We start from the raw sequence: 12,234 nt of genomic DNA on the forward strand, positions 1-12,234 counted from the left end.
GGTCCTTCTCTCCCCACTTGACAGATGAGGCAACCGCGGCTCAAGGAGAAAAGCAACCTAGCCAAGGTCATGCAGCTCCTCCAGGCGAAGGCAGCGCTGAGCGGCCGTTTCCTGAGGGGCTTTTTGCTCTCTGCTGCTTCGATTAGTTTAGGGGCTGGGCTCCCTGCTCAGACTTCTGGTGCCCCTCTTCCCAGTCCCTGCTTCCCAGTCCATTTCCTGGGCTGTCCTGCCTTGAACTCACCCTTCCCATTTCAACCCACTCATCTCTCTGGGCCCCTGCCTTTGACCCCTCAGCCCTGATCCCCACCCCCTTCCTCTGATTCCAAGCCTCCCCAGGCAGGGGCTTTGCTGACGTAGCCCATCCCCATAATTTGCTCTCAAGGTGAAGGCTGGAGGCAACCTGAGGGACTGAGGTCAGACCTCACCAGGATTCTCCGATGGGGGGTGGGGGGAGGCTCAACTGGAGATGGGAGGTCCAGAGGGCTTGGGTAGGTCAAAAGCAGCAGCACTTCCTCTTATATCCATCTCTCCCTGCCCGTCCACCCGAATCACCAGAGATGGTCCCATCCTCCAGACCGCCTCTACTCTCCACCCTGCCCCAGTGAGGTCAGAACTCTGGGTTCGCAGGGGGCCACAGAGAGGGAGATGAGGCAGGTGTACTCCTTTGCCGCTCCCCCGGTGCTCAGCCGGGATGTAGATGACATCAAATGTATCGAGTGAAGTGGTCCACAGACTTTTAAAACCTCACGTGTCCAGATTCCAGAAGAGGGGCTGGGGAGGGTCTGAAGGGCTGTCAAGTGGAGGGTGGGTGGGATGGGGACTGGAGAGCAGGAAGGAGATTTAGGGGGTGACGCTTGCAGACCTGTGGCCCTGACACCATCCGAGCACCACCCACTTCACCCCCAGGAGCGCAGCTGCTCCCAGGACCGGGGAGGAGCAGAACCCTAACCCTGAGCCTGGTGGATCCCTTCTAACTGCCGACCCCCCCTCCGGTCCCTCCTGCCCCGCGCTATGTCTCACCCTAACCCCCAGCCAGCCAGCTGTCTCTGCCCATCGCCTCCGCGGTGAAACCTGCCTGTCCATGTGTCTGCCTCCCCTGCCCCACCTGACCCTGTCACTCACACCTCCAGGGTGGCAGCCCAGAATGGAGCCCACGCCGGCCATTCCCCACCAGCACAGATGGGCCACTGGGAGTGGGGCAGTGGGGCTCCCAGCCACCCAAGAACTGAAGCTCTAAGTTGGCCAAATAAAAACTCCATGTGTATAGTCCCTCTCCCTCCTACATGGGCCTTTTAAAAGGGACTCCCCAGGCAGCAAGCTTAGGACTGGTCACTAGGCTGACTGACATGGAAGTTAGCCCAGAGAGCCCGGTGGCTGGAGGACAGCTGCCCCGGGGAAGCCCCTTTCCCCATCAGATGCTCTCCCACTTAACAAGGCCAGTGGCACTCACTGATCTGCTGAAGACGCCCTGAGAGGGAGACTTCCAGAGCCCCCAAAGGGCTGTGCCAGCCACCAGGGATCGGCGACCCACACGAAGGGCCAAAATTCTAGGGACTCTGGCCTCTTTTGCTGAGAACGTGCCTTCCTTGGGGTCACAACCAAACGTGGCTACTGTAAACCTGACTGTCTCCTCTATATCGGGTTCCAGCACCAGCACCCATCCCAAGTCCTGGAGCCCCTGCCTCTCCTATTCCACAGCCCTTCCAACCTATTCCCATCCTCTCAGGTCCCATGGGCTCCCTCAGGCTCCCGGTGGGCCTTCCAAGCTTGCCTGTGGCAGGACGGTGCTGCCCGGCCCCTTTGGTCTCTAGGCCTCACGTCCCTGACTCCAGCCCTTCCTTCACACCTTTGAGGCATTAGGGACATCAGCTTCTGGTGGCTGAGTCTGCCGAGGGATCCTCAGACCCCTTAACTTGGGGTCTGTCCCTAGAGAGGGCCTCTCTCTGGCCTTGATGGCAGAGGCCGTCAGCAAAGCCCCAGAGTCTTCCTGCCGGGATGCAGAGGTTGTTCAGCCCTAGGGCTTCCGGCTCACAGTGCCTACGGGGTCACCTGCTCCTTGCTCCTGAGACACAGAGAAACACTGTCCCAACGGATTTAACAGACAGCCCAGCCCAGCGATGCCATGTCCCCCACCCCCACCCCCAGGGCAGGGGTAACACCTGGGCCCACAAGGAAAAGAACGGAAGACAGCACGTCGGGTACCTAGGGGAGCCCCCACTTGGGGGGTACAGTCCCCAAGTTCCACCCCCAGCCCCTGACAGGAACCCCTGCAAACGCCTCCCTTCCCCGCCCGGGCACCCATCCCCGGCCAACCGCCTGACGACGTGTTCGGGTGCCAGGGCGCCGGCACAGTCCTGGGGCTGGGCCGCGGGCCGTGGCGCTCCCGCTAGAGGGGTAGGAGAGCGGGAGCCCCCCTCCCGGCCCCTCCCGACCATCCCTCCATTCAGCCCGAGCCAGCTCGCTCTCCCTCCCCCGCTAACTTTCCCCCACTCACCACCCCATGGACCAGAAACTCAAAAAGTTTGCTTTTCGTGGCTTTGCGCGCCCCTCCGGCAACTTCGTCCGCGGCCATCGGGGTGGGCTCAGCGGCTCCTCTCACTCTCTCTCTCTCTCTTCCTCTTTCTTTCCCTTTTCTGCCTTTTTTTTTTTCCTCCAACTCTCCCCTCTGAGTCCTGCTGGGCTCTCTCACACTTCTACTCGAGCGGAGTGGGGAGGGGGCCCCTTCAGGGCTGCCCTGACGGCCCACGGCCCACGCCGCCGCCGCCCGCCCGCCGCCGCCGCCGCCGCCGCCGCCGCCGCCGCCGCCGCGGCTGCAGCATTCCTGCACTGATAAGACAGAAATAGTCCGGCGGCCCGGGGTCTGCCTGTTGACTCGGCGGGGACAGAAGAGCCTGCCTTTCCAGCCCTCGCTGGCCAAACAGCGCAGATAAGCGGCGAGGCACGCCGGCCAGCCCGGCTCCCGGGCGCTGGGCAGCGGCACTGCAGCCCGAGGCCGCCCGAAGGCGGCGCGGGGAGGGGACGCGAGGGGAGGTGGCCGGGGGCTCGCCGGCCCCCCGGCCTCTCGCCTCAAATAGTTTCTCGGTTAGGGAATTCGCCGGCAGGGCCAGGCAGGGAACAGTCAGTTCCAACTTTGCCCCCAAGTGGCTCCTGCTGCATTTCTGAGGCCCTTTCCCCAGAGACCTGGCAGGCCAAGTAGGGAAACATTCGCTGGAAGGAATCCGGGGGGAGCCGGAGCCCGGACGAGGCCTTTCTCCTGCACCGGGGCGGCAGGCGTGGGTGTGCCCCGGGAGGCGGGGTGCCCCTGCGTCCACAGATGTGTGCGCCCTTGTCTCACCCGCCGTGTGTGTCTGCACCCTCGTGTGGGCACGGCTCGGGGCTGTGGGTGTGGATGTTTACGTGCGTGCACACACAAATGCCTCCTCTGTGTGCCTCCCTCCACGAGAGCCTCCGGTGCGCGCGCGTGCGCGCGTGTGCGTGTGTGGCGGGACACGGTCTGTGTCTCTCAGCCCTGTGTGAGTCTATTTCGGGGCATGTGAGTCTTTGTTTCTATGTGAGAGAGTGAGGGCAGTAGGGGAGGTATTTCGGAAACAGGGAGGTGGATCAGGCTCGTGAGAACAGGAAGAGAAGCTGTGGGGGCAGGCCGGGAGCCGGCGTGGACGGCGGGGGGTGGGGTGGGGGGTGGGGAGAGGGAGTTGAGCAGGACCCGAAGGTTCTGGAGTCGGGGGTGGGGTAGGGGACCCTGAGGAGCTGAGGCGCTGGGTATGGGAGGGCCGGCCTCAAGACCCCAGAGAAAGCAGGGGTAGCGGTGGGGCTACAAGGGAGCCTCAGAAGGGGTGGTGTGGAGGGAGCTGGCAGTCCCTGGGGCGAAGGAGGGACAGGATACAGGAGGGGCAAATCCTGAGATTCCCCAGGCCAGGAGCCCTGGCCCCGCCCATGCCCCCAAGGCCACACCCCTCTCTCCTCCTTCTGGAGGAAGAGCCCCAGGGCTTCGGGACAGAGTGGGTCAAGTTTATGGGCCTCCTGGGGTTGTAATGTCAGTATCCAGGTGAGGATGGGGCAGTGCCTGGGGGAATTTGTTGGGAAATTTATTTGAAGTTAGATACTGAAGACCCAGCATTACCCTGGGGCGGGGTGCAGTGGGGTGGTCCTGACCCTCAACCCTTCAGAACGCCTTCAGAGGTCAGGACAAAGAACCTAGGGAGTGTACTGGCTTGGGAGTCTTTTTTGCCTGCAGCCTGATTTCCTTGGGCCCCCCTGTGCTTCTGGTTGTCACCGTCCATTTAAGTGCCCACTGTCAATCCCCTGAAAGGCTAGAGAGGGCATGTGGTCCACGATGCCCCTCCTCTACCACCAGCTTAGCAGGGGACCTAGAGATCCCCTTCCTACTACATCTTTACCCAGGCTTACCCCCCCCCCCCAGACCCACACTCTCAGAGACTGGGCCCTGCTGGGGTGGGAATGGGTGGGTGTTTGCCATAGGCCATGAAGGTGGCTGCTGGTAACCTGGGGAGCTAACCTCTCCAGTCTCTCCGCTAAATTCCAAAGCCCCTTGCTCATTCCCATTCCCAAGCCTCTGCTCCTGCTGTTCTTTTGCCTGGAATCCCCATGCTGCTCCTCCGCCTGTCCTAAGCACATTCATTCTTTAAAGCCCGGCTTGGGCCCCACCTCCTCCAGGAAGCCTTCCCTGGTCCCACTCCTGTGCACAGATCTTTCTGTTCTCTGAATGCCCACTGCCATCTACCATGGCCATGAACTGGCACTTTACTAATGTCTCACGTTCCCTGCGTTTCATGTGTGTTATGTTTGGTTTTCCAAATAGGCTGCAGCCCCCTGAAGTCTGAGGCTGGTGTTAAGTGCCACTCTCCCTCCGTGCCTGCACACAGGGACTGGACATGACCAATGCCTGCTAACACTTGCAACCACCCAAAGCTCAGTGGCCCAGTGGACAGAGCTCATACTCTGCCACTTACCTGAAGCTGTGCCTCACCATGGGCACCCCGCCCCCCTGTGGGTGCTTCTAGCATGGACATGTGACACCTTGGAGGTTCTGGGGGACAGGGGCAGGGGCAGACACCTCTAGGCTTTATGTAAAGCTCCGAGGTCTCAACTCTTGGAGAGGCCTTTTGGGAAAAGAAGACAGCAGAGGTGGATCAGCACAGTGGGAACACCAAGCATTTGTGAGGGGGCTGGTCTTGGTGGTGGAGGAGATTGCAGGAGGTGGTTAGGCCAACGGATCTGGTGCCACCGAGGTGAGTATCGCTCAGGTCCATAGATAACAACCTCCTGGGCCCCCCCAGGATGAGGGCCTCTCCCTGCAGCCCCCTCTCTGGGAGACATCCTTACGCATACACAGGCAACAGATATATAGGGCATACCTGCCCCCAGGCACACACACCAATGCAAACCAATGCAAACACCAGAGGAACAAGGAGACACATGGATTTGCACACACAGGCACAACGTGATCACCAATGCAGCCCGCTCACAAGGCCTCAGCCAGCAGACACGTTGTGCATGCTGCTTTTACAGGGGTGACCCTAGGTGTGCGGACACCGGCGAGCCTTAAGACCAGAAAGCAGAGGTGCCAGTGAGGGTGTCCCGGGCCAGGACTCCCACCTCACAAAGGCCAGGCTCCCCAACGGCTCAGCCCCAGAAGGGCGCTCAGCAGTGCCACGCAGCCCGCCGGCTCCTGCGTCCTGCCGGGTGGGAAGGATGCCCGGGGGAAGCCCCGATTCCAACGGGCAGGGGCCCTTCTTCCCGGCTCAACCCGGCCCTTAGGCTCGGCCGACCGGCCCAGGCCGCGCTCCGGGCAGGCCGTGCGCGTGTCCGGGCAGAGGGCGGCCGCCCGGAGCCGGAGTCCCCCCTGCCGTCCCCCCATCTCTCCTTCCCTCGCCGAAGCACCACCAGCACCAAATGGCAAAGCGCCGCTCCCCGCGCAGGGAGAGATGCGCCGCGGCCGGCGGGACGGGCTCGGCGGCCCCCCCACGACGCCCGAGCGGGCGGCGGCCGGGCGCTGGGGGGCTCGTCTGGGACCGCGGCCGCCCTCCCTCGCCCTCACCCGACCGGTAACCGGGCAGCGGCGGGAGCCGGGCCCGGGCATGCGCACTGCGGCCTCCCTCCCGGTGAAGGTCAGCCCAGGGCCTAGCTGCAGGACTCAAAGGCGGCGGGCGGGGGGTGGGGGGGGAGGCGGAGGAGGGAGGAGGGATGCAGCGGAGAGACTTAACTCCTTCCCCGCAGGAGGATGGCCACCAAGGCTGGGGCCGGAGCCTGGAGTCCCACCCTCCCGCCTTCTTCGGAGGTCCCGCGGCGGGCACAGAGCTTAGGGGGAGGGGGGAGGAGGGAAGGAGGGGGAAGCGCGGGGGGGGGCGGGAGAATGGAAAGAAGGAGGCTAGAAGAGGAGGGAAGCCGGGAAGGGGAGAGGGAGGAAGGCGAGGGAGGAACAAAGGAAACCAGACTGAAGGGAGCGACCTCTTTCCTCCGCCTATATCCCCAGCAATGAAGCTTTCCTTAGTGGCATGAAATTACCGTCACAGACGTGTGTGTGTGTGTGTGTGTGTGTGTGTGTGTGTGTGTGTGTGTGTGTGTGTGTGTGTGTGTGTGTGTGTGTGTGTGTGTGTGTGTGTGTGTGTGTGTGTGTGTGTGTGTGTGTGTGTGTGTGAGAGAGAGAGAGAGAGAGAGAGAGAGAGAGAGAGAGAGAGAGAGAGAGAGAGAGAGAGAATGAAGTGAGACCACCTGGAGCTTTCAGGCTGAGGACCCCTGATTTCTGTGTCTGGTCCATCCCTAAACCCAGCCAGCCCCCACTTTCTCCTCTGGTCACTAAACCCCAGGGCATGCCAGGAGGCCCAGAGGCAGGTCTGATCCAGCCTACCTGCCTGGTCCAAGTCCCAGGCCCCCAGAGAACCCTGGCTAGACCTCAGGGCTGGGTGAAGGGGAGTCTGCACCTCAGGCCCACCTCCAGCAAGGGGCTTCCTCCAGCCAGCAGACAGGACATCCGCAGACAGGACCGCGGCGTTGTGGCACAGTCCTCCCCCTCCTCCTGGCTACCCCCACTGCTCTTCTCAGGCCAGAGCAGCGCTGGTCACCTCCCTCCTTGTGTGAGAATGTTTCTGTGCCCAGGACATCCTCTGCTACTATCAAGGGGGCTGTCTGTCTCTGTGTCACTTCATCTTTCTGTGTCAGTTTTGCAAACATGAACAAGAGAGACAAATATGATAGAAAGAAGCAAAAAAAGAAAAAGTAGGATGCCAAAACCATCGTGTGACCTTGGGCAAGTCACTGTACCTCCCTGTCCCCCAGGGAGTGAAACACTGGGCCTCTGGGGCCCAGAGGGAAGGCCCATTTTGGATTCACAGCCAGTTTTCTCTCACTCCCCTCAGGGCCACCATTAATCAGGTGGTCCCATGTAGCAAAAAACGAGCCACACTGGCTTGGACCCCCTTCTGGTGAGGATGGGGTCGGTCTGAGGGGGGGTGTTTATATGGAATACTGAGGGGTGCTATAACTGCCCCAGCTGGCTGCCACAGCCCAGGGGCTGGAACATAGGGTGGGGCTCTGCCTGGATGGGGGCGGCAGGTAGGTGTCCCACAGAACTATCCTTGCTCCCCACCCATCCTCCTCTGGACCAACAGTGGCCTGTCTGGCTAGATTCGGGGCAAAAGCAAGAGGGATCCGAGGCCTCAGAATCCTCAGGACTCCAAGCAGAGGCGAGCCTCTTCCTCTCTTCTGGGAGCGTAGGTGCCTACCTCACTCCACCGGCCTGGGGAGACCCACCCATCCCCATACACCCCCTGTGGGGCTGCAGCCACCCCTCCTGCCCTGCTTGTGCCCCGGGGCTCCCAGACCCCAGCCAGCCTCTCTCTTGGCAGACAGGAGCCCCATCCCACTGCCTCTGATTCCTCTCCTATTTCTCCCACAGCTCAGTGCCCCCTCCTGACCAGTGCCAGGATAACCTCCTGGTGGTCCGCATCCCAGTCCTCCCCCCAGGAAGCTTCTGAGGCCTCTGCTACTGCTCTGACCAGGTGGCCAGAGGGATTTCTGGGAACCACTGCATTCTGAGGTCTGGGATGTCACCTGAGTGAAGAAAACTGAATACACAAAAAAGATTCATATATACACTACCAAACGTAAAATAGCTAGCTAGTGGGAAGCAGCCGCATAGCACAGGGAGATCAGCTCGGTGCTTTGTGTCCACCTAGAGGGGTGGGATAGGGAGGGTGGGAGGGAGACGCAAGAGGGCGGGGATATGGGGATATATGGATACGTATAGCTGATTCACTTTGTTACACAGCAGAAACTAACACAACAATGTACAGCAATTATTCTCCAATAAAGATGTTAAAAAAAAAAGATTCATCTGTATTGCCTTAAAGATTTTCTGGGGGGAATTAAGCCAAGTGGAAGTGGGCAGTGGAACGTACAGATGAAACATCCACGGAAGCCACACGCGGGCCTGGTCTCCCCATGTCTTAAACTTCATTAGGAGGCAAGGGCAAGCCCTGCTCACAGGGTCTGAAAGGGCACTTTCTACTCTGCCCGCTCCCCTCCTGACGCAATGCTGCCTCTCTGCCCTGGCGGCCCCTGGGGGCGCCCGCCTTCCTGTCACCATGCCCTTGTTCCCACTGCATCAGGCGCCATGGAAAGCCCCAGACTCCCCTCAACTCCCACAACCCCGGCTCCACAGGGCTCTGGGTGCCCCTCTTCCGCTGCCATCTCCCACCGAGCCCTTCCCCGTGTGGTCTGTCGGAAGGAGAATCTCCAATACACTCGGCTACTTCTGTGAACATCCCTTTTGCCTTCTTGTGACGTAGCTGGGCTCCCCGCTGAGTAACCCCCCCAAACCCTCCATGTGGGGGGCAGTGGTCTTCCCAGAGTCCCCACTGCCACTGGCCTCGAGGCGGGGTAGGGACCCTCCTTGCCCCTCACTGCTGCTTCCAGACCCCTGGCTTTGCATCTTACCCCCAGGTACGGCGCCTTCTTTTCTGGAGCCTTCTAGCTCCTGGCTCACGGTCACTCCCTCTGTCACCCCTGACCTCTTCCCGCTGCTCTCCTGGATCCTCATGGACAGCCCCTCCCATAGCCCGGGGCTCTGGGTTCCTCGGCTGCCTCTCCTCCAGCGACCCTCCACCCTCCCTCAGTCACTCACGCCAGCGTCACCTCTTGGACCCTGTCATTCCAGCACCTGCGGCCCCGCCCAGTCTCAGTCCTAAGCTCCCCACTCTCGGACCACCATCTCCTTTTTGTCCAGCCCCCTGACCCCCAAAGCCTGTGACGCCACTGGAACCGCTGGTCTGTCTCTTTGACCTGCACCCCTCATCACAACCACACCGCCCTGACATATACTCTTTTTCCTTTATTTTTTTTATTTTTATTTTTTTTGCGGTACGCGGGCCTCTCCTGTTACGGAGCACAGGCTCCAGACGTGCAGGCTCAGTGGCCATGGCTCACGGGTCCAGCCACTCCGCGGCATGTGGGATCTTCCCGGAGCGGGGCACAAACCCGCGTCCCCTGCATCAGCAGGCGGACTCTCAACCACTGCGCCACCAGGGAAGCCCTCTTTTCCATTTTTAGTTATGGTAAAACATACATAACGTAAAATTTACCATTTTAACCTCCTTTGCGTATACTCTTGACTCTCTTACTTAAGAGTTAAACTCGGCTTCACCAACTCCTCCCCTGCACCCTAGGACCTGAATGTGGCTGGAGAGACACACCACTGCCCGAACCTGGTCTCACTGTCATTTCCAGAGCTTGGACTTCAACTGGCCTCATCCTGCCCTGCCGTCCCCCTCTTTCCCTAGACCATTCAGGTCCTTTCCCGCTCCCACTCCCCTATGTGAGTTTTCCACATCTTCTCCCTCCTCCAACCTCCAACTCCTCCTCCCCACCCCCTCACTCCCAGCTGATGCCCTTGCTTCCCACTTCCCTGAGAAAACAGAAGCTTCTGAAGAACTTCCAGAGGTTCCCACCACATCCTCCCGCCTCCTGGCAACTCTCTTGCCTGGTTCCTACAGCTGAGTTATCTGTGCTCCGATCGAAAGCCGGCCATCCCCGTGCATGTGAGCTCCTGTCCCCCCAGCACACTTGAGGCCGTTGCTCCAGCAATTCTTCCCCGCACCATCATGTCATCAGCTTAGCTCTCTCTGTTGCATTGCTCCCATCAGCATGCTAAAGCACTGTCACCTTCCCTGAGAACCGCTCACATAACCTGCTTATCCCATTGGTTACTGCCCAGTTGCAATAAAATTTCTCAAAATCGTTGTCTACATTTGCTGTCTCGGTTCTCCGCGAATTCCAGTCCCTCCAGGCACACATCTCACGGTTCCACTGAAAACGCTGCCATCTGGCCACCGCCGATGACCCCACGTTGCAAAGTGCAACATCAGCCCTCGGGCATCACCTCGCTTCTCCAGCCTCAGCATCCCACACAGTTGATCACTCTCTCCTCTTTTAAATACTCTCTTCCCTTCGCTCGTAAGACACTGCCCTCTCCTGGTTTTCCTCCTGCCTCCCTGGCTGCTCCTTCTCAGTCTCCTTGGCTGTCTGGCCCTCTTTCCCTCTCAGGGTGGGGTGCCCCAGGGCCAGTCCTTGGTCCTCTTCACTGCTCTACAATCATTCTTTGGAGATTTCATCCATCCCCCAATCTCAGAGTTTTAAATGCCTTCTATATGTTGACAACTCCCATTTTCCTCCAGCCCATTTTCTCTCCCAATCCTTGGACTCATGTATCCATTTGTCTGCTCACATACTGTCGAATCCACCTGGACCCTGAATAGATATGCCCACAGTGAAGCTCCTGCTCTCCCACCTCAAACTTGGCTCACTACCCACGGTCCTCACTCTCCTTCCAACCGCTCAGGCCCGTGACCTTGGCACCAGCCTGGGATCCTGTCTTTTTCTCACATCCCACATCCAATCAGAAAGCAAGTCCTGTTGGCTCTGGATCCAGAATCCAACCCCTTCTCACTCCTCCACTGCTACCACCCTGGTCCAATCCATCAATAATGAACAGCTTTGCTTCCAACCTGGCCCCCAGCCCTCTATTCTCAACACGCAACCAGAAGGGTCCCCTTTTAGGAAGGGGAGTCAGATGGCGTCACTTCCGCTCGAAACCCTCCCAAGGCGCCCCCCCCCCATCTCATTGCCAGTGAGGGTCAGGTCGTGCAGGTCCCCGGACCCAGTCCCATGCCACACTCTGCCCCCTCTGTGTCCTCACCCCCTGCATCTCCGTCACTCTTCTCTCTGCTCCGGCCTTTAGGGCTTGGAGCCTGCTGTTCCCTCTGCCAGGAATGCTCTTCCTCCAGCTAACTGTCGCCTCCCTGAACTCTTTGTTCCAATGTCCCCTTCTCAGTGGGGCACTCTCTGTCCACCCTATTAGAAGTCACCACCTGCCCCTCCCCTGCCAGCTCTTTGTCTCTTTCATTCTGCTGCGTTTCCTTCCCGTCCTGCACACCTTCCTCCATTCTTTATAACCTACTTATTACGTTTAGCGTTCACTCCTCTCTCCCCCGTTAGAATGTAAGCGCCCCAAAGGCTGGGATCTTTATGCCTTGTTCACGGATAAATCCCAAGGAGAGACCCCAATATCTCAAAGGTGTGGGTAAAGAGAACCCACTCCGAGTCTACTCAGGATTGCCGGCGTGCTTCCAAATGCTGGGTGATGTTACAATCCGGGCTCATGTTTCGTGGGATTAATAACATCATCTCAGATGTGGCAGTCTGCTGTTGAACAAGCACTTTCACACACATCAACCTGTCTAACTGACAGAGACCCTACCGGGTGGGGGCTGGGATCCCCCTTCTAAAGATAAGGAAGAAGAGGCCCTAAGGACCCGTGTGACCTGCCAGAAGTCGCTGTGCTGTTACAGGCTGGGGCTGGGGCTGCAGAACTGGTCTCCCGAACTCAAGGTCCCTGGCTTCTCTCCTTCATCTCAATTTGCCTCTCTGATGGCCCCTCACGGAGTGCCTGCCTGCTGGGGATAGACACACACACACACACACACACACACACACGTGTGCCCCTCCACCTTCCCCAAACACCTGCTTTTTAAAGAAGGAAATCAAGATCCCCAAAGGCCTGCGCATTTAAGCTGAATTACCTTCAATTATCTTTTAAAATACACTCCCCAAAATCTCAAGCAGATTGTTTCAAACACTGGGAATATAAATTCTACAAAATTTGCCATTGAGGTATCTAAAATAAATGTCAATGCGTTGGAGGAAGTTGCATTATTTCCT

General features: G+C 59.2%; 1 protein-coding gene across 2 annotated transcripts in view; it reads right to left on the reverse strand.

The window, feature by feature from the left end:
• Nucleotides 1–12,234, reverse strand: part of SMARCD3 (SWI/SNF related, matrix associated, actin dependent regulator of chromatin, subfamily d, member 3) — a 32,970-nt gene that overhangs the window by 6,770 nt on the left and 13,966 nt on the right. The window contains exon 1 of one of the 2 annotated variants that reach the window (XM_060108834.1): nt 2,495–2,723. The exons of the other annotated variant lie outside the window; for it this stretch is intronic. Within the exon in view, the coding sequence (XP_059964817.1) occupies nt 2,495–2,572 (78 nt within the window). The 5' untranslated portion in view covers nt 2,573–2,723. Of the gene's footprint in view, nt 1–2,494; nt 2,724–12,234 lie in introns of those variants that run through there. 2 annotated transcript variants of the gene reach the window in all.

The sequence above is a fragment of the Mesoplodon densirostris genome, chromosome 9 (assembly GCF_025265405.1).
Source record: "Mesoplodon densirostris isolate mMesDen1 chromosome 9, mMesDen1 primary haplotype, whole genome shotgun sequence".
Classification (NCBI taxonomy): Eukaryota; Metazoa; Chordata; class Mammalia; order Artiodactyla; family Ziphiidae; genus Mesoplodon; species Mesoplodon densirostris.